The sequence below is a fragment of the Gigantopelta aegis genome, chromosome 2, assembly GCF_016097555.1.
Source record: "Gigantopelta aegis isolate Gae_Host chromosome 2, Gae_host_genome, whole genome shotgun sequence".
In the NCBI taxonomy this organism is placed as follows: Eukaryota; Metazoa; Mollusca; class Gastropoda; order Neomphalida; family Peltospiridae; genus Gigantopelta; species Gigantopelta aegis.
This window is the reverse complement of record NC_054700.1, coordinates 692,896-713,805: the sequence shown is the minus strand read 5'-3', so window position 1 is coordinate 713,805 and position 20,910 is coordinate 692,896. Positions and strand designations below refer to the sequence as shown.

General features: G+C 36.2%; 1 protein-coding gene across 2 annotated transcripts in view; it reads right to left on the bottom strand.

Moving 5' to 3' along the window:
* The window catches only part of LOC121379474 (neuroblastoma-amplified sequence-like), a 112,547-nt gene that overhangs the window by 74,380 nt on the left and 17,257 nt on the right, over positions 1-20,910 (bottom strand). For both annotated transcript variants that reach the window (XM_041508127.1, XM_041508121.1), the window contains exons 5-16: positions 17,578-17,625; positions 16,520-16,697; positions 15,355-15,446; positions 14,053-14,350; positions 13,493-13,564; positions 12,446-12,574; positions 12,222-12,285; positions 11,178-11,227; positions 10,781-10,924; positions 8,582-8,754; positions 7,326-7,395; positions 5,993-6,118 (exon numbers count right to left, since the gene is read on the bottom strand). In XM_041508127.1, the coding sequence (XP_041364061.1) occupies positions 5,993-6,118; positions 7,326-7,395; positions 8,582-8,754; positions 10,781-10,924; positions 11,178-11,227; positions 12,222-12,285; positions 12,446-12,574; positions 13,493-13,564; positions 14,053-14,350; positions 15,355-15,446; positions 16,520-16,697; positions 17,578-17,625 (1,444 nt within the window). The remainder of the gene's footprint in view (positions 1-5,992; positions 6,119-7,325; positions 7,396-8,581; positions 8,755-10,780; positions 10,925-11,177; positions 11,228-12,221; positions 12,286-12,445; positions 12,575-13,492; positions 13,565-14,052; positions 14,351-15,354; positions 15,447-16,519; positions 16,698-17,577; positions 17,626-20,910) is intronic.

The window sequence follows — 20,910 nt, the reverse complement described above, 5'->3', positions numbered from 1 at the left end:
CCAGGTAGTGTGTATAACATACCAGGTAAAGTGTATAATGTACCAGGTAAAGTGTGTATAGCATACCAGGTAAAGTGTGTATAACGTACCAGGTAAAGTGTGTATAACGTACCAGGTAGTGTGTATAACGTACCAGGTAAAGTGTGTATAACATACCAGGTAAAGTGTGTATAACGTACCAGGTAGTGTATATAACGTACCAGGTAGTGTGTATAACGTACCAGGTAGTGTGTATAACGTACCAGGTAGTGTGTATAACATACCAGGTAAAGTGTGTATAACATACCAGGTAGTGTGTATAACGTACCAGGTAAAGTGTGTATAACGTACCAGGTAAAGTGTGTATAACGTACCAGGTAAAGTGTGTATCACATACCAGGTAGTGTGTATAACGTACCAGGTAGTGTGTATAACGTACCAGGTAGTGTGTATAACGTACCAGGTAAAGTGTGTATAACATACCAGGTAAAGTGTGTATAACATACCAGGTAGTGTGTATAACATACCAGGTAAAGTGTGTATAACATACCAGGTAAAGTGTGTATAACATACCAGGTAGTGTGTATAACATACCAGGTAAAGTGTGTATAACATACCAGGTAAAGTGTGTATAACATACCAGGTAGTGTGTATAACGTACCAGGTAAAGTGTGTATAACGTACCAGGTAAAGTGTGTATAACGTACCAGGTAAAGTGTGTATAACGTACCAGGTAAAGTGTGTATAACGTACCAGGTAGTGTGTATAACGTACCAGGTAGTGTGTATAACGTACCAGGTAAAGTGTGTATAACATACCAGGTAAAGTGTGTATAACGTACCAGGTAAAGTGTGTATAACGTACCAGGTAGTGTGTATAACGTACCAGGTAAAGTGTGTATAACATACCAGGTAGTGTGTATAACATACCAGGTAGTGTGTATAACGTACCAGGTAGTGTGTATAACGTACCAGGTAAAGTGTGTATAACGTACCAGGTAGTGTGTATAACATACCAGGTAGTGTGTATAACATACCAGGTAAAGTGTTTATAACGTACCAGGTAAAGTGTGTATAACGTACCAGGTAAAGTGTGTATAACGTACCAGGTAGTGTGTATAACGTACCAGGTAAAGTGTGTATAACATACCAGGTAGTGTGTATAACGTACCAGGTAGTGTGTATAACGTACCAGGTAGTGTGTATAACGTACCAGGTAAAGTGTGTATAACGTACCAAGTAGTGTGTATAACATACCAGGTAGTGTGTATAACATACCAGGTAAAGTGTATAATGTACCAGGTAAAGTGTGTATAGCATACCAGGTAAAGTGTGTATAACGTACCAGGTAAAGTGTGTATAACGTACCAGGTAGTGTGTATAACGTACGAGGTAAAGTGTGTATAACGTACCAGGTAAAGTGTGTATAACGTACCAGGTAGTGTATATAACGTACCAGGTAGTGTGTATAACGTACCAGGTAAAGTGTGTATAACGTACCAAGTAGTGTGTATAACATACCAGGTAGTGTGTATAACATACCAGGTAAAGTGTATAATGTACCAGGTAAAGTGTGTATAGCATACCAGGTAAAGTGTGTATAACGTACCAGGTAAAGTGTGTATAACGTACCAGGTAGTGTGTATAACGTACCAGGTAAAGTGTGTATAACATACCAGGTAAAGTGTGTATAACGTACCAGGTAGTGTATATAACGTACCAGGTAGTGTGTATAACGTACCAGGTAGTGTATATAACGTACCAGGTAGTGTGTATAACATACCAGGTAAAGTGTGTATAACATACCAGGTAGTGTGTATAACGTACCAGGTAAAGTGTGTATAACGTACCAGGTAAAGTGTGTATAACGTACCAGGTAAAGTGTGTATCACATACCAGGTAGTGTGTATAACGTACCAGGTAGTGTGTATAACGTACCAGGTAGTGTGTATAACGTACCAGGTAAAGTGTGTATAACATACCAGGTAAAGTGTGTATAACATACCAGGTAGTGTGTATAACATACCAGGTAAAGTGTGTATAACATACCAGGTAAAGTGTGTATAACATACCAGGTAGTGTGTATAACATACCAGGTAAAGTGTGTATAACATACCAGGTAAAGTGTGTATAACATACCAGGTACCAGGTAAAGTGTGTATAACGTACCAGGTAAAGTGTGTATAACGTACCAGGTAAAGTGTGTATAACGTACCAGGTAAAGTGTGTATAACGTACCAGGTAAAGTGTGTATAACGTACCAGGTAGTGTGTATAACGTACCAGGTAGTGTGTATAACGTACCAGGTAAAGTGTGTATAACATACCAGGTAAAGTGTGTATAACGTACCAGGTAAAGTGTGTATAACGTACCAGGTAGTGTGTATAACGTACCAGGTAAAGTGTGTATAACATACCAGGTAGTGTGTATAACATACCAGGTAGTGTGTATAACGTACCAGGTAGTGTGTATAACGTACCAGGTAAAGTGTGTATAACGTACCAGGTAGTGTGTATAACATACCAGGTAGTGTGTATAACATACCAGGTAAAGTGTTTATAACGTACTAGGTAAAGTGTGTATAACGTACCAGGTAAAGTGTGTATAACGTACCAAGAAGTGTGTATAACGTACCAGGTAAAGTGAGTATAACATACCAGGTAGTGTGTATAACGTACCAGGTAGTGTGTATAACGTACCAGGTAGTGTGTATAACGTACCAGGTAAAGTGTGTATAACGTACCAAGTAGTGTGTATAACATACCAGGTAGTGTGTATAACATACCAGGTAAAGTGTATAATGTACCAGGTAAAGTGTGTATAGCATACCAGGTAAAGTGTGTATAACGTACCAGGTAAAGTGTGTATAACGTACCAGGTAGTGTGTATAACGTACGAGGTAAAGTGTGTATAACGTACCAGGTAAAGTGTGTATAACATACCAGGTAGTGTATATAACGTACCAGGTAGTGTGTATAACGTACCAGGTAGTGTATATAACGTACCAGGTAGTGTGTATAACATACCAGGTAAAGTGTGTATAACATACCAGGTAGTGTGTATAACGTACCAGGTAAAGTGTGTATAACGTACCAGGTAAAGTGTGTATAACGTACCAGGTAAAGTGTGTATCACATACCAGGTAGTGTGTATAACGTGCCAGGTAGTGTGTATAACATACCAGGTAAAGTGTGTATAACGTACCAGGTAAAGTGTGTATAACGTACCAGGTAAAGTGTGTATAACATACCAGGTAAAGTGTGTATAACATACCAGGTAGTGTGTATAACGTACCAGGTAAAGTGTGTATAACATACTAGGTAGTGTGTATAACGTACCAGGTAAAGTGTATAACGTACTAGGTAAAGTGTGTATAACATACCAGGTAAAGTGTCTATAACATACCAGGTAGTGTGTATAACGTACCAGGTAGTGTGTATAACGTACCAGGTAAAGTGTGTATAACATACCAGGTAGTGTGTATAACGTACTAGGTAAAGTGTGTATAACATACCAGGTAGTGTGTATAACATACCAGGTAAAGTGTGTATAACGTACCAGGTAGTGTGTATAACATACCAGGTAGTGTGTATAACGTACCAGGTAGTGTGTATCACCTACCAGGTAGTGTGTATAACGTACCAGGTAGTGTGTATAACGTACCAGGTAGTGTGTATAACGTACCAGGTAGTGTGTATAACGTACCAGGTAAAGTGTGTATAACATACCAGGTAAAGTGTGTATAACATACCAGGTAAAGTGTGTATAACGTACCAGGTAAAGTGTGTATAACGTACCAGGTAAAGTGTGTATAACATACCAGGTAGTGTGTATCACGTACCAGGTAAAGTGTGTATAACGTACCAGGTAGTGTGTATAACATACCAGGTAGTGTGTATAACGTACCAGGTAAAGTGTGTATAACGTACCAGGTAGTGTGTATAACGTACCAGGTAAAGTGTGTATAACATACCAGGTAGTGTGTATAACATACCAGATAGTGTGTATAACGTACCAGGTAAAGTGTGTATAACGTACCAGGTAGTGTGTATAACATACCAGGTAAAGTGTTTATAACGTACTAGGTAAAGTGTGTATAACGTACCAGGTAAAGTGTGTATAACATACCAGGTAGTGTGTATAACGTACCAGGTAAAGTGTGTATAACGTACCAGGTAAAGTGTGTATAACGTACCAGGTAGTGTGTATAACGTACCAAGAAGTGTGTATAACGTACCAGGTAAAGTGTGTATAACATACCAGGTAGTGTGTATAACGTACCAGGTAGTGTGTATAACGTACCAGGTAGTGTGTATAACGTACCAGGTAAAGTGTGTATAACGTACCAAGTAGTGTGTATAACATACCAGGTAGTGTGTATAACATACCAGGTAAAGTGTATAATGTACCAGGTAAAGTGTGTATAGCATACCAGGTAAAGTGTGTATAACGTACCAGGTAAAGTGTGTATAACGTACCAGGTAGTGTGTATAACGTACCAGGTAAAGTGTGTATAACATACCAGGTAAAGTGTGTATAACGTACCAGGTAGTGTATATAACGTACCAGGTAGTGTGTATAACGTACCAGGTAGTGTATATAACGTACCAGGTAGTGTGTATAACATACCAGGTAAAGTGTGTATAACATACCAGGTAGTGTGTATAACGTACCAGGTAAAGTGTGTATAACGTACCAGGTAAAGTGTGTATAACGTACCAGGTAAAGTGTGTATCACATACCAGGTAGTGTGTATAACGTGCCAGGTAGTGTGTATAACATACCAGGTAAAGTGTGTATAACGTACCAGGTAAAGTGTGTATAACGTACCAGGTAAAGTGTGTATAACATACCAGGTAAAGTGTGTATAACATACCAGGTAGTGCGTATAACGTACCAGGTAAAGTGTGTATAACATACTAGGTAGTGTGTATAACGTACCAGGTAAAGTGTGTATAACGTACTAGGTAAAGTGTGTATAACATACCAGGTAAAGTGTCTATAACATACCAGGTAGTGTGTATAACATACCAGGTAGTGTGTATAACGTACCAGGTAAAGTGTGTATAACATACCAGGTAGTGTGTATATCGTACTAGGTAAAGTGTGTATAACATACCAGGTAGTGTGTATAACATACCAGGTAAAGTGTGTATAACGTACCAGGTAGTGTGTATAACATACCAGGTAGTGTGTATAACGTACCAGGTAGTGTGTATCACCTACCAGGTAGTGTGTATAACGTACCAGGTAGTGTGTATAACGTACCAGGTAGTGTGTATAACGTACCAGGTAGTGTGTATAACGTACCAGGTAGTGTGTATAACGTACCAGGTAGTGTGTATAACTTACCAGGTAAAGTGTATAACGTACCAGGTAAAGTGTATAACGTACCAGGTAAAGTGTATAACGTACCAGGTAAAGTGTGTATAACGTACCAGGTAAAGTGTGTATAACGTACCAGGTAAAGTGTGTATAACGTACCAGGTAAAGTGTGTATAACGTACCAGGTAAAGTGTGTATAACATCCCAGGTAAAGTGTGTATAACATCCCAGGTAAAGTGTGTATAACATACCAGGTAAAGTGTGTATAACATACCAGGTAGTGTGCATAACGTACCAGGTAAAGTGTGTATAACATATCAGGTAGTGTGTATAACGTACCAGGTAAAGTGTGTATAACATACCAGGTAGTGTGTATAACGTACCAGGTAAAGTGTGTATAACGTACCAGGTAGTGTATATAACGTACCAGGTAGTGTGTATAACATACCAGGTAGTGTGTATAACGTACCAGGTAGTGTGTATAACGTACCAGGTAGTGTGTATAACGTACCAGGTAAAGTGTGTATAATGTACCAGGTAGTGTGTATAACGTACCAGGTAGTGTGTATAACGTACCAGGTAAAGTGTATATAACATACCAGGTAGTGTATATAACGTACCAGGTAAAGTGTGTATAATGTACCAGGTAAAGTGTATATAACGTACCAGGTAAAGTGTATATAACGTACCAGGTAATCCTGTATTGAAGCCACGGATACCGGAGACTTGCGCCACTGTCTCTGGTAGACGAGATCACAGTCCAGTTTGTATGCTTTGGCCAGGGCCAGCGCTTCCCCATACTCTTCCCCATCAATCTGCAAGAAACACAGACAGTAATAACAAACACAAACAATGTAACAATACCTAATAAAGCACACATGTAATAACAAGTGAAATGACATAATTTTGGGAAGCGACGTTATAACCTAATGTTGCTTCCCCAGTCGTAGCTCCGATTGTTCCTGTGAGATATGACGTCATTTCATCGTCTTCTAGTTGTGGTGGCAACATTTTGAGACAGCCTTTGGTATTCATAAAAAGAAAATAATAATAAAAAAATTATAAAACTTGTGTGTGTGTCGTACTGATTTTACTTAATTTGTGTCAGAATTTATGTATTACTCTCGCTCGGGTAATACAAAACTCCTGACACGCATTTCGTAAAATCAGTATGACACAGAAACTCGTATAATAATCTCTATGTAATTAGACAGGACCAATGCTTCCCAATACTTTTCCACAGTAATAACAAACACACAAATGATGTAATACTTAGTATTCAACAAGTAACGAATCGCACAGGTTTATAGAAATACACTCAGAGAGCAAGAAGTCCACTATCAGAAACAGTGTATGTAATCAAAACACAAAGTGTATACTGACAGGATTTAAACATACTGCAGCAATTCTAGAATTTAGTAACTTCTTTGCTATTAAGAATTTTGTTACACTGAACTATAATACAACTTTGAAAACTGCTTACATTTATACAATGGAAGATAAAGAGACTGAACTGGTTTGAAATTCATCAAAAGAGTGTCTAAAGCAAGTAACTCATTGGACAAACTGTAGTTATGCTACTAACAGGGCCACTAATGGACAACACAGAGAAGAGAATAATCGATAAAAGAAAATACATAGTACTACTAACACACTGGAATCTAGGTATTGAAGCATGGTGGTAAACTATACGATTGTTAACAGATTTTCAAGACGCACTACAAAGTGCATTAATATTTCTATTACCATCTACTGATCAAAATGAATGTAATTTAGAAAGTTTGGAGAGATCACCTCTACCCTGATATTACCAAAACATTTATAGTATATATAAAAACATAATAAATTAAGTGAAACAAAAAATATTTACTCATTATTTTTATTTTTTTCAAAGTGTCAGAACATCATTAACAAATTTATTCTGGTCAATGGTTTTGTGTTTTGGGAGGTTTTTTTTGCATAACCAAATTAAAATAAATGAAAAAACCCCTGAAACAGTTACTGCATTAACAAGTGAGTTACCTTTCTTGCATATAGTTCTTCAGGTGTTGTTGATTTGAGCCAAATTAGTCGATACAGTCGAGTGACGAGCCTGACAAATAATACATTTTTCATCATGTCTCACTGCACAATACAAATTGAATATGAGTTAAAATGTTTCAATATTATATAAAAATGTCTAACATATTTCATCACGTCTTACTAATTTTTGACTGATTTTTGGTTAATCTACAAACATGTAAAACATGTCAATAAAGTTACAACAAAGTGAAATAAAGAGTCTGTCATGTTAAAACAGGGAAATATCCTCCAAAAATAAACAAGAGCTCCTCTACATAACCTTTACGTCTCTGAGGCATGTGTGTTTTCTAAAATAGAAAAATGCATTTTAGTGCATGTTTAAAAACTAGGGTCTGTCACTTTAATTATATCAGTGTAGAAATGAGTGATTGCGAAGACATCAATGTTAAAATTTAACCTGAAAGCTTAAAGTTATGACCAGACTGTTTCAACATTAACAAATGGAATAGTTTTGGGTTTTTTTTTGCCAAATCTCACCTCATTGTTTCACCAATGACGCTTGTTTGTTTGTTTAACGACACAACTAGAGCACATTGATTTATTAATCACAGGCTATTGGATGTCAAACATTTGGTAATGTTGACATGTAGTCTAAGAAAGGAAACCCGCTACATTTTTCCATTAGTTAGCAAGGTATCTTTTATGTGCACCATCCCACAGACAGGATAGCACATACCATGGCCTTTGAAATACCAGTCGTGGTGCACTGGCTGAAATGAGAAATAGCCCAATGGACCCACCGGCGGGGGCTGATCCCAAACTGCAAGCGCTTTACCACTGCGCTATATCACGCCCCTGTTTCACCAATGATTGAAAGAAGTAAAGAAATGAAAAATCTAAAATTAATAAAACTGAAAAGAGCTGTAAAGTCACATCCATGAAGATGATGAATACCAACAAAATGAACTGGTATGATCAGACCACCAAAAAAAAGACCAATTTTGTTTTGTTTAACAACACCACTAGAGCACATTGATTAATTAATCATCAGTTATTGGATGTCAAACATTTGGTAACCAACATAAAGTCTTCGCGAGGAAACCTGCTAGTTTTCCATTAGTAGGAATGGATCTTTTATATGCACTTTCCCACAGACAAGATAGCACATACCATGGCCTTTGACCAGCTGTAGACCACCAAAAAAGTGCATGAAGCTAAGATACACAGACTATTAGCTACTCCAAAACCTGACTAACTTTGGTTTCTTTCTGGGCGGCTGGAACTTGTCACTGTCTGTAAGGTAGAAGAGCACCTGTTTGGTGTATCGCGTTGTCTTAGTAACCCACGACCCCTCCTCATCATCGCTGTCATCGTAATCATCGCTGTCGCCGCTAGCGACGAGTTTCTTCTTGGGAAACTGCACTTCACACTGCAAGCACAACACAACTACTCACTGTGGAATGTCTTAACCCGATTGTACTGACTGGGTCAGCAGATAACAGATATAGAGAATAATACATGCAAACCTGTTGGTGGCAATTTATCATCCATTAAAGGCTTTTGTAGGAGATATTGCTGGCACTATAATTTGCGATATCACCTGCGATATTCTCCTAGGAGATATTGCTTCTTTTGTTACGTCACTGTGTATGTTTCAGCGCTAAAACTATCATTAGTGACATCACACCACTGTCATCCTACTAGTTAATGAATCTACTGATGTCAAATATAGTGACATTCAAGCCACATTACTGACATTGTTTACAATTGTCGCAAGTGAAAAGAATGATAATGGATAATAAAAAGAATACCCCCCTTGTGTCTTGTGATATCATAATTTATCAGCACTCGTTGATAAAAGTATAAAAATCCTCCGCAAGCTTCGGATTTATACTTTTATCAACTCGTGCTGACAAATTATGATATGACAAGACACTCAGGGACTCTCCTCTGTTTATCTCACAATGAGTGGTTGCCAAATGTATCAATGAGTGATAGTGAATTACATGGAGATACTTTTGAAAACCACGAGTTGCAAGATAAATCGAAATTGTATTATTCTATTTCTTACACATCCGTAAAAAGTAATTTTTAATATAGTTTGACAAAAAGCCACAACATTGAGTTGAAATGTATAAGTTATTGACATCAGACAAAAATGACATCATCATTTGGAACACTTGGGTCATGACCTTGGAACAGCCAATCACAAGTCTCAGAAGTCATCTACAACATATGTTGGAGACGATATTGATCTACATCAGGTGGTCACTTACAGGCGCATGTAAGAATTATCTGATATTAAACCAGCGTCTGTTTCGTATCATGTTTATGTCCTGAGTGAAATAATGTTCAATTGTCACAAGCTTTATCCTATTACTTACATGTTTACCTATAAGAAACTCATTTGATTGTTTCCATTATTAACTTGGCTAATAATGTTTTGCTTTCAATGGGTCATTTGGTTTACAGCCAACAAGACTTGTATACCTGAGCGTAACGTTTTTATGAGATTTAGTTGAAATGTGTGACATCAAACTACATTAATATTTTGTGCTAATTGTGTTAACATCACATTACCGATGGAGGTGACTTTAGAAATGTCATTTACTAAATATCAAATTAAAGTGTTGTTTTGGAAGTGCTATAGGATAAATAGAATTCGCTACTCATGTTTCTTTACATGTAAAATATCAACCTCATCTAGTTAATTGGTATTTGTTGAGGCTGTTTGGGTTTTTTCTTCTGAAAACTGAAAACTAAAATTATCATCATGATACTTATATAAAAGTTGTTTTTTCAGCATGTCAGACCAAATTGTGAAAATTACTTTATGTAACAAAAAGAAAAAGCTAAAATGAGATAAAAATTAGAAGAAAACAAATCACATTCCTATTAAATAGTGTTAAATCTGCAGGTACCTCTATCAATCATATTGCTATTAAATAGTGTTAAATCTGCAGGTACCGCTATCCCAATGAACCGGGCAACATGTTTTTTGTTTTTAGCTTGTCAGATCATATCAAAGTTTGTTTTGTTTAATGACACCACTAGAGCACATTGATTAATTAATCATCAGCTATTGGATGTCAAACATTTGGTATTTCTGACTCGTAGTCATCAGAGGAAACCTGCTACATTTTTGTTAATGCAGCAATGGATCTTTTATATGCACTTTCCCACAGACAGGAAAGCACATACCACGGCCTTTAACCAGTTGTGGTGCACTGGTTGGAACGAGAAAAACCCGATCAGTTGAATGGATCCATTGAGGTGGTTAGATCATGCAACGTAAGCACCTCAAGCGAGTACTCAACTGACTGAGCTAAATCCTGCCCCCAGACCATATCAAGTCGAACTGTAAAAATTACTTTATGTAACAACAAAAAGAAAAAGCTGAAATGAGATAAAAAATTATAAGAAAACAAATCACATAGTGTTAAATGTGCACAGACCTCTATCCCAATGAACCCTCCTTCGTGCGTCTCGCTGACGCGGGGCGACGGTTCAAACCACTCGGGGGAGTTTCCCAGCAGGTTTTTCAGTGTATTCACTGACGACACTGTGACGGCGCCCGTGCACCGTGCCGTGATCAGAGCCTGAAAGAAGGGAAAACAAAACATGAAATATAGAGAGACGATCATCATTAATATGTTCAATAGGGATTTCATGTCAGCATATACTTGTAAAACAAACGTTAACCATATTCCTTTAATTTTTTTAAACAATTTTGATGTATGCTCTTTGGAGGTGGAGTAAAGATAGCCAAAAAGAGTATAGTGTGTATATATGTTGATGGTTGTACACAACCTCTACGGAAAAATCAAAATCAAACTAGTTCGGTGTCTGTACCTCATTGGACCAGAAGTTAACATCAAGCAGTTTCTTGTGAGGAATCAAATCTGAAATCAAACATTAAAGGGGCTATGTCAAATTGCAACATTGGTGGTTCCAGCCAAATATATTTATTAATTTTTGCTTTGAAACATAAAGTTTATACCCGCAGCTATATGCCTATAAAAAATTACACCAAATAATTCCATTTACTAGTAGAAAAAAAAACGTATTTTAGGGGGAAATCTTGAGAGTGTGTCACACATTAATTAGTGACATTACAATTTTATTTGTATACATTCAACACACAAACCACAAGTTTTTTTCCATAATTCTTTGCAAACATGATGATGCTATATTTAGGCACAAATTATTCGGGAAACCCCTCTTGTCGTCCAGTACAACACGTTTTAAAATTATTATTCTAGAGTTAATTATGGAAAGATTATGCATGTAATCGATTAATTATTATTTTTGAGTTAATTAAAATAATATGTAAAGATTAGTTATTTTATTACGAATAAATGTGATAATAACAAAATATTGTAGTTTCAACTTTGACATAGGACCTTTAATTATACTGCACTGTATTATTTACTCATATTATGATTTCTGAATATAAACGGTTAGATTTTTTGTTTACCGATACAACTAGAGCACAATAACTCTATTAAATCACAAGCTTCTGAAAGTAAAACATTTTGTAATTCTGTCAGTCTTCGGACGAAACCATCTACAATTTTCCATTTGTTCAAATATTTCACATCCAATATCCAATGAATGTGGCAGGCATTGTTAAAGAAAAGGTTGATTTACTCTGATCTGTAGAATATCCAACTGCTACTACCAAGTCATCACATAGCAGTCATCTACAAACAGATTTAACAAGCATTCTGAGAGTACTGCTACAGCAATACATGGCCCTTACAGTGGCCTAACAAATTTTCATATCTCTTAAGTTCAAGGGCCATAACTCTGTCACAAATTAGTAAAAAACTATTTTTTTTTACTACAGTCAATGTGCTGAACAATACCACTAAACTAGAAATAAGCAAAACCAACCTTTCAGTCTTTTTCTTTTCTGTGGATGTTCAGCCAATTTTTCACAAATATCATCAAAGGCAGGCTACAAGACAATTAATTAGTAACAAAATTAAGATAATTGTTTTTTAAACACAAATAACTATACAAACAAAAGTATTGCATTTATTTTCATTTTTAAAAAATGATGCAAACTTATTTTTAAACTTCATATATAAAACCTGACTGATTCTTGAACTACCTACCTGATCCTCGAGTTTCCAGGCTTGTCGTTGTCTTAGCGACGGAACTTCCCACAGAGACAGTTTTCCACTGTGGTGTAACGCCACCAGCACGTCTCCACTCGGGGAAAGACACAGCTTGTACACACCGTCCTGCAACACAATCAAACACATACAGATATTATTCCAAAATCCAAACCCAAAAAGGTTAACATACATGTAGGCAAAAAAAATAAAAAATATATATATTTAAACAACTTGAAATAAGAATAATTCACCTCCCACAAAACTAAAAAGGTTACCGGATACAAAAAACAACCCCACCTCGAGACTACCCCCAAAACAACAACAATAATTATAGTAATACAAATGTACATCATAACACATCAGCAATTACTAAATCACGGATACACGTAGATACAATGTAGGTTATACCGTAGTTCACTCCAAATTTAGTACAGACCAGATGAATCATTTATTAGGAATGATAAACAAATGGGTGGATGGATGGATGGATGGAGGGAGGGAGGGAGAGAGGGAGGGAGGGAGGGAGGGAGGGATTGACGGACAGACGGGTTGTGACACTTAAAACCCCCCAGAAAATTCAAGGACATTTCCAGGATTTGTTTTTTTTCCAGGACATGAAATGTTTAATCAATGAATGTTTTAAAAATAAACTGTTGTCTGAATTTAGATAGGTTATGAGGACAACAAAAGTAAAGATGCAAAAATAATAAAACCACCAAATGTTTAGCCTAAATTTCCAGAACACAATAAAATTTAATGCTTTTTCCAGGACATTCCAGGCCTGGATTTTAAAATCACAAAATTTAAGGACATTCCAGGATTTCCAGGACACATAACAACCCTGATGGACGGATGGACGGATGGATTGAATGGACGGATGGATTGAATGGATGGATGGATGGATGGATGGATGGATGGATGGATGGTGGATGGAAGAAAAAGGACATATTATAACAGAATTAAGAGAACTTGAAAAATATCTTGAAACGCCTAACATGAGATGAACTAATGTGTAGATGAAGAGAGACTACGACATCTACTCACAACATTCGTTGTTGCCCAGCCAGTCAGCTGGGGCAGTCTGAGGCGACTGATGATGGACCGACTCTTCTTCAGCTGGTTACAAGGAAAAACAACATACATGTAAGAGATTAGTTTACAAGTTGATTAAATACCAAACTACAGACTCTCAAGTGCTAAAGGAGGATGCCGTTTTCAATTTCTCATCCTCTGAAATGGGTTTTTTTCTAATGAAACTAATTAATTTAACACAATTTCTTATAATTTCAAAAATGTTTCTAATTAAAATGCAAGAAATGATGTCCTTCTAAGCAATGAAACATCATTACAGAAAACAGATCATGGCATGGACAAAAACCGATCTTCAACTGCATCTTGTTTTGCTTGTAATTATAAGAATTGTGGGTTTTGTTTTGTTTTGTTTTTTTTGTTTTTTGGGGGGGGGGGGGGGGGATTTTTTATAGATTTATAACACTGACAAATTTATGCATAGTATGGTATCATGATTTTTATACAATTTGTGATTATAATACAAGAATACAGAGATAAATTAACGAAAAATTATAAGTTTTTATACAACACACCTGCTGAAGGCCCTCATCATATTCTGTGACCAGTTTGTAGTGGGGATAATCAGACAGGATTCTCCAAGCCGTGATGCCCTCCCTTGTGGCCAGCGGAACCGACCCTTCGCTGTCCCCCGCCCGCCCACACCCCCCGACCAGCAGCAGTCTGTGTTTGGCGTGGTAGACCACGGAGCCAACGCCGCGAGGGTATTCCTGGTTGAACACGAAACTGTGGTGCAGTTTGAAGCCCGAGTCTCGATTCACGTAGTAACTCCGCAAACTGCCGTGGTAGTTCACAATCAGCAGTTCTGACGACCTAGAAAAAAAATGTCTAACAGATATTACAAGTATTTGTGAATTTAAAATTAGACTAGAATAGAACAATACTTCATCTTTCACACATGATGGTAGTTCATAGTTAGTAGTTCTGATGGCCTATAAAAACCCCAATGTCCATTCAGACACCAATTGTGTATTTAAAACAAGACTAAAAAGATACCAATATTTCATCTTTCACACACACACTGCCATCATGATGGTTGTTCATAGTACAATAAATTCACAGAGATATTACAGCTTGTTAAACAAAACATGCATCAAAATAAGCAATGTGTCTAGTAACCCATGTACAGGTTACCACAAAATATGGGCCTGGTAACCTACATGTATGGGTTATGATAGATTCATATTTTCCATTATTATTAATATAATTACTAAATCTCTTCACAGACTAGACATATTGAGTCCAAAATGTATGAATCCACTGATGTTCTTCATTCACATCACTATTATTAATATAATTACTAAATCTCTTCACAGACTAGACACACCTAGTTCAAAACGTATGAATCCACTGATGTTATTCATTCACATCACTATTTTCTTTATACCAATACTTGACAGTGTATGTTTATTTGATATTTTACTAACACAAAATTGATCAATATTTAGGTGGATGTGCTTTTCTTTAGTGTGTGCTTTTCTTTACCAAGATTTTCTTGTGATAAGGTCTAATATTTAATGTTATACAAATACTGTTTTCAGTAACTCCACGTTATTTGAAATTGACATTAGTAAGTTTAGAAAAACTAAAAAAAGACATCATCCCTGAGTCATTCCCTTTTCCCCTTGATTGGAGCAGTTACTTGTAACAGGGTATCTGTGAATAAGAAAAAAACAACAACAAAAAATAGAAAAGACTTTGTTGAAAAGAAAATACCATGCTTGACATTCTTGGCATGTGCTAAAGCCCTGGTATCTGAGTTAGTAAATGTTCTAGACTTATTTCGAAGCTGCCTGTAAAAAGACAAACTGCCGTACCATTTCTGGTCAGTGGGTTTGGTGTCAGTGAAGATGAGGGAGGCGACAGCACTACTCAGGTCTTGTGGGGCGCCGATGTTCTCCGGGCTCGTCTGGAATAAACACACACACATCACACATCACTGATAGGCAATTCAACACAATTTTAGTAGCATGTTTGTACATTTGTTTATAGTTTGTTTAATCTTTCATGAATAAATGAAACTTCTTGTCATGATGGAGTCATTTAAAAACAACAAGGCATTGGAAATGCTGTTATCTACTTGCAGTTTTGAAATGATACTGTAATATAATATTAATAATGAATGTGAACAGACACTGGATACTGTGAAAAATCATGGTATCAGGCCATAGGATTTCAAATTTCATGGGAAAATACTTTTCGATTCCATGCCTTGTAATTATGGGAATCAATCACAAAATGTTTTTGGGTCCCTTGAAAACAAGTCATGGGAACTCATTTTTAATACCATCAATTTAAATGATCACAAAACTTTGTGCAGAGACACATTCTCAAACTCAAAACAAAGTTGTTTTTCGACACACCTTCTCCATTATACTCATGGTTTTGATTTTGACAGCTAAATAAAAATAATAGTTTAGGCCTACTTCATTTCATCCCATACTGAAACTACAGGACATAGTAGGGCCTATTTGACTGCCACCTTCAGTACTCGAGCACATGCATGACGTCAATTTTTGAAAAGTTGACTTTAGTAACAGTAGTATGGTTAAATATTTTCTACAAAATTATATTTGAATTTAAATAAAAAAATTTAAACCCCTATATTTAAGATACACTACAAATAATCAGTGCCAGTTATTTTGGTTCCAATGTGTAACGCGTTTGATTTGAGAGCATGTTGGCACTCTGATAAAGGTTTACTGGAACTGGAACATTGAGAAGTTCGGTTGACACAACAATCCGAATTGGGTCTTGTGATTGTGTCACACATTCTTCAGTAGTGTGATATGAGAAATAAAATTTTTTTAAATAATAATAATAATAATATATATATTATTTTTGTTGAATAGTCGTACTTGATATAATAATCATGAGAAACGAAATTTTGGTTCCGTGATTTTACCGACACACTACTAGAATCGATCGTTTCTGTGAAACCCAAAGGTTTGTGGTGTATATTAGTGATAAAGTTGAACTAACACTGGGTATAGTGAAGAGAAGAGTCCCAACAATATCGAAGACGTCTACGGCGCCACCGCTCCGTGAACACGCCACCATGGTGCTGTCCGGCGTCCACCGCACACATCGCCACTGTGGGTACGGGTCGCGTGGAAACGACCCGCGGCCAAACACAGATTCATAGCCATCGCGACGAGATCTGTAACAAAATAATAATACATTATTACGTCCACTGTGGGTACAGGTCGTGCAGAAACGAGCCACGGCCAAACACAAATTCATAGCCATCACGACAAGATCTAAAACAAAATAATAATCCGTAATTACGTCCACTGTGGGTACGAGTCGCGTGGAAACGAACCGCGGCCAAACACAGATTCATAGCCATCATGACGAGTTCTGAAACAAAATAATAATATGTAATTACGTCCACTGTGGGTACGGGTCACGCGGAAACGAGCCACGGACAAACACAGATTCATAGCCATCACGACGAGATCTAAAACAAGGTTTTCGATAATACAACATTATAATAGATAATTATACAGTTAGGGTTTATGCCAGAGGGTACCAAGGGTAAAAATTATATACCCTAAAATGTTGGAAATTAAGCGATACAATTTAATAATTTTCATAAAAATTCTAGTAAAAGAACAGCTGTTTAAAATTTGTGAAAGTACGTGAAATTAAGTGTCCAATTTCAAACCCATAACCACCTAATAAGGGTATTTATGATCTGTTCTATTTTTATTATGTATCCTCAAATTCAACATCAAATCTGTATTAAGCAGCCACCAAAGAGAGTATCAAAAGGTGGCCTGTTAAGACAGGTTGCTGCTTAATACAGGTTTGTTTATACTTCAATATTAGATGATTTGGGAGAATAAAAAGGTGGCCTCTTTACACAGGTGGCAGCTAGAGCATATGAGAATTATTGGGAAAGGAATATTTTAATGCACCTTAGCACATTTTAAACTGGCTATTTTTCTCTGTAGTTTATGACATTATCTCCTTTTTACCACAAAATGTTTCAACTAATTTTCTGAAAATATATTTCAAAGAGGAATTTATAATCTTACCTAATATCAACACAATGCTCTTGTAAAACTGCAACTAGACTTCCTTCACTGAAAATAACATTAAAAATAACTGGAAATACATGCATATTTAAAATAACTGGAAATACATGCATATTTAAAATAACTGGAAATACATGCATATTAAAAATAACTGGAAATACATGCATATTAAAAATAACTGGAAATACATGCATATTTAAAATAACTGGAACAAGATACATGCATATTAAAAATAACTGGAAATACATGCATATTAAAAATAACTGGAAATACATGCATATTTAAAATAACTGGAAATACATGCATATTAAAAATAACTGGAAATACATGCATATTTAAAATAACTGGAAATACATGCATATTTAAAATAACTGGAAATACATGCATATTTAAAATAACTGGAAATACATGCATATTTAAAATAACTGGAAATACATGCATATTTAAAATAACTGGAAATACATGCATATTTAAAAACTAAAACAAGACAACTATTTATCAATACAATTATTTATCCTATAATTTACCCATAGTATCCATGTCATAAACTCATTTGATATTTACCATTATTAAGTTGGTTAATACTGTTTTGTTGTCATTGAAGTCATATGTTTACAGCCAACAAGACTTGTATACATGTACCTGAGCATAACGTTTTGATGAGATTTAGTTATATGTTTACAGCCAACAAGACTTGTATACCTGAGCATAACGTTGATGAGATTTAGTTATATGTTTACAGCCAACAAGACTTGTATACCTGAGCATAACGTTTTGGTGAGATTTAGTTATATGTTTACAGCCAACAAGACTTGTATACCTGAGCATAACGTTTTGGTGAGATTTAGTTATATGTTTACAGCCAACAAGACTTGTATACCTGAGCATAACGTTTTGGTGAGATTTAGTTATATGTTTACAGCCAACAAGACTTGTATACCTGAGCATAACGTTTTGGTGAGATTTAGTTATATGTTTACAGCCAACAAGACTTGTATACCTGAGCATAATGTTTTGGTGAGATTTAGTTATATGTTTACAGCCAACAAGACTTGTATACATGTACCTGAGCATAATGTTTTGGTGAGATTTAGTTATATGTTTACAGCCAACAAGACTTGTATACCTGAGCATAACGTTTTGGTGAGATTTAGTTATATGTTTACAGCCAACAAGACTTGTATACCTGAGCATAACGTTTTGGTGAGATTTAGTTATATGTTTACAGCCAACAAGACTTGTATACCTGAGCATAACGTTTTGGTGAGATTTAGTTATATGTTTACAGCCAACAAGACTTGTATACCTGAGCGTAACGTTTTGGTGAGATTTAGTTATATGTTTACAGCCAACAAGACTTGTATACCTGAGCATAACGTTTTGGTGAGATTTAGTTATATGTTTACAGCCAACAAGACTTGTATACCTGAGCATAATGTTTTGGTGAGATTTAGTTATATGTTTACAGCCAACAAGACTTGTATACATGTACCTGAGCATAACGTTTTGGTGAGATTTAGTTATATGTTTACAGCCAACAAGACTTGTATACCTGAGCATAACGTTTTGGTGAGATTTAGTTATATGTTTGCAGCCAACAAGACTTGTATACCTGAGCATAACGTTTTGGTGAGATTTAGTTATATGTTTACAGCCAACAAGACTTGTATACCTGAGCGTAACGTTTTGGTGAGATTTAGTTATATGTTTACAGCCAACAAGACTTGTATACCTGAGCGTAACGTTTTGGTGAGATTTAGTTATATGTTTACAGCCAACAAGACTTGTATACCTGAGCTTAACGTTTTGGTGAGATTTAGTTATATGTTTACAGCCAACAAGACTTGTATACCTGAGCATAACGTTTTGATGGGATTTAGTTATATTTGTGCTAATTGCAATGACGTCATATTACCGACTTCAAAACTTTGATTTACTAAATATCGAACTAAAATGTTATTTTAGAAGGGATAAATAGAATTCGCTACTCATGTTTTATAATATGTAAAATATCCACCTCATCTAGTTAATCAGTATTTGTCTAGGCTGAGCCTTGACAAATATCGATTAACATATAGTTTCTATATTAAAAACACTTGTGACAAATCCTCTATATATCATATATGTACCTGTTAATCTCACAGAGATATGCCAGTTAATCTGACAGAGATATGTAAATACCTGCTTACAGCGAAGTGCAGTTAATCTGACAGATTTAGTCAGTTATATGTTTACAGCCAACAAGACTTGTATAATGGGATTTAGTTATATGTTTACAGCCAACAAGACTGACAGAGATATGTAAATACCTGCTGACAGCAATGTGCCAGTTAATCTGACAGAGATATGTAAATACCCGCTGACAGCATGTGCCAGTTAATCTGACAGAAATATGTAAATACCTGCTGACAGCGATGTGCCAGTTAATCTGACAGAGATATGTAAATACTTGCTGACAGCGATGTGCCAGTTAATGTGACAGAGATATGTAAATACCTGCTGACAGCGATGTGCCAGTTAATCTGACAGAAATATGTAAATACCCGCTGACAGCATGTGCCAGTTAATCTAACAGAAATATGTAAATACCTGCTGACAGCGATGTGCCAGTTAATCTGACAGAGATATGTAAATACTTGCTGACAGCGATGTGCTAGGTAATCTGATAGAAATATGTAAATACCTGCTGACAGCGATGTGCCAGTTAATCTGACAGAGATATGTAAATACCTGCTGACAGCAATGTGCCAGTTAATCTGACAGAGATATGTAAATACCCGCTGACAGCATGTGCCAGTTAATCTGACAGAAATATGTAAATACCTGCTGACAGCGATGTGCCAGTTAATCTGACAGAGATATGTAAATACTTGCTGACAGCGATGTGCCAGTTAATGTGACAGAGATATGTAAATACCTGCTGACAGCGATGTGCCAGTTAATCTGACAGAAATATGTCAATACCTGCTGACAGCGATGTGCCAGTTAATCTGACAGAGATATGTAAATACCTGCTGACAGCGATGTGCCAGTTAAACTGACAGAGATATGTAAATACCTGCTGACAGCGATGTGCAAGTTAATCTGACAGAGATATGTAAATACCTGCTGACAGCGATGTGCCAGTTAATCTGACAGAAATATGTAAATACCCGCTGACAGCATGTGCCAGTTAATCTAACAGAAATATGTAAATACCTGCTGACAGCGATGTGCCAGTTAATCTGACAGAGATATGTAAATACTTGCTGACAGTGATGTGCTAGGTAATCTGATAGAAATATGTAAATACCTGCTGACAGCGATGTGCCAGTTAATCTGACAGAGATATGT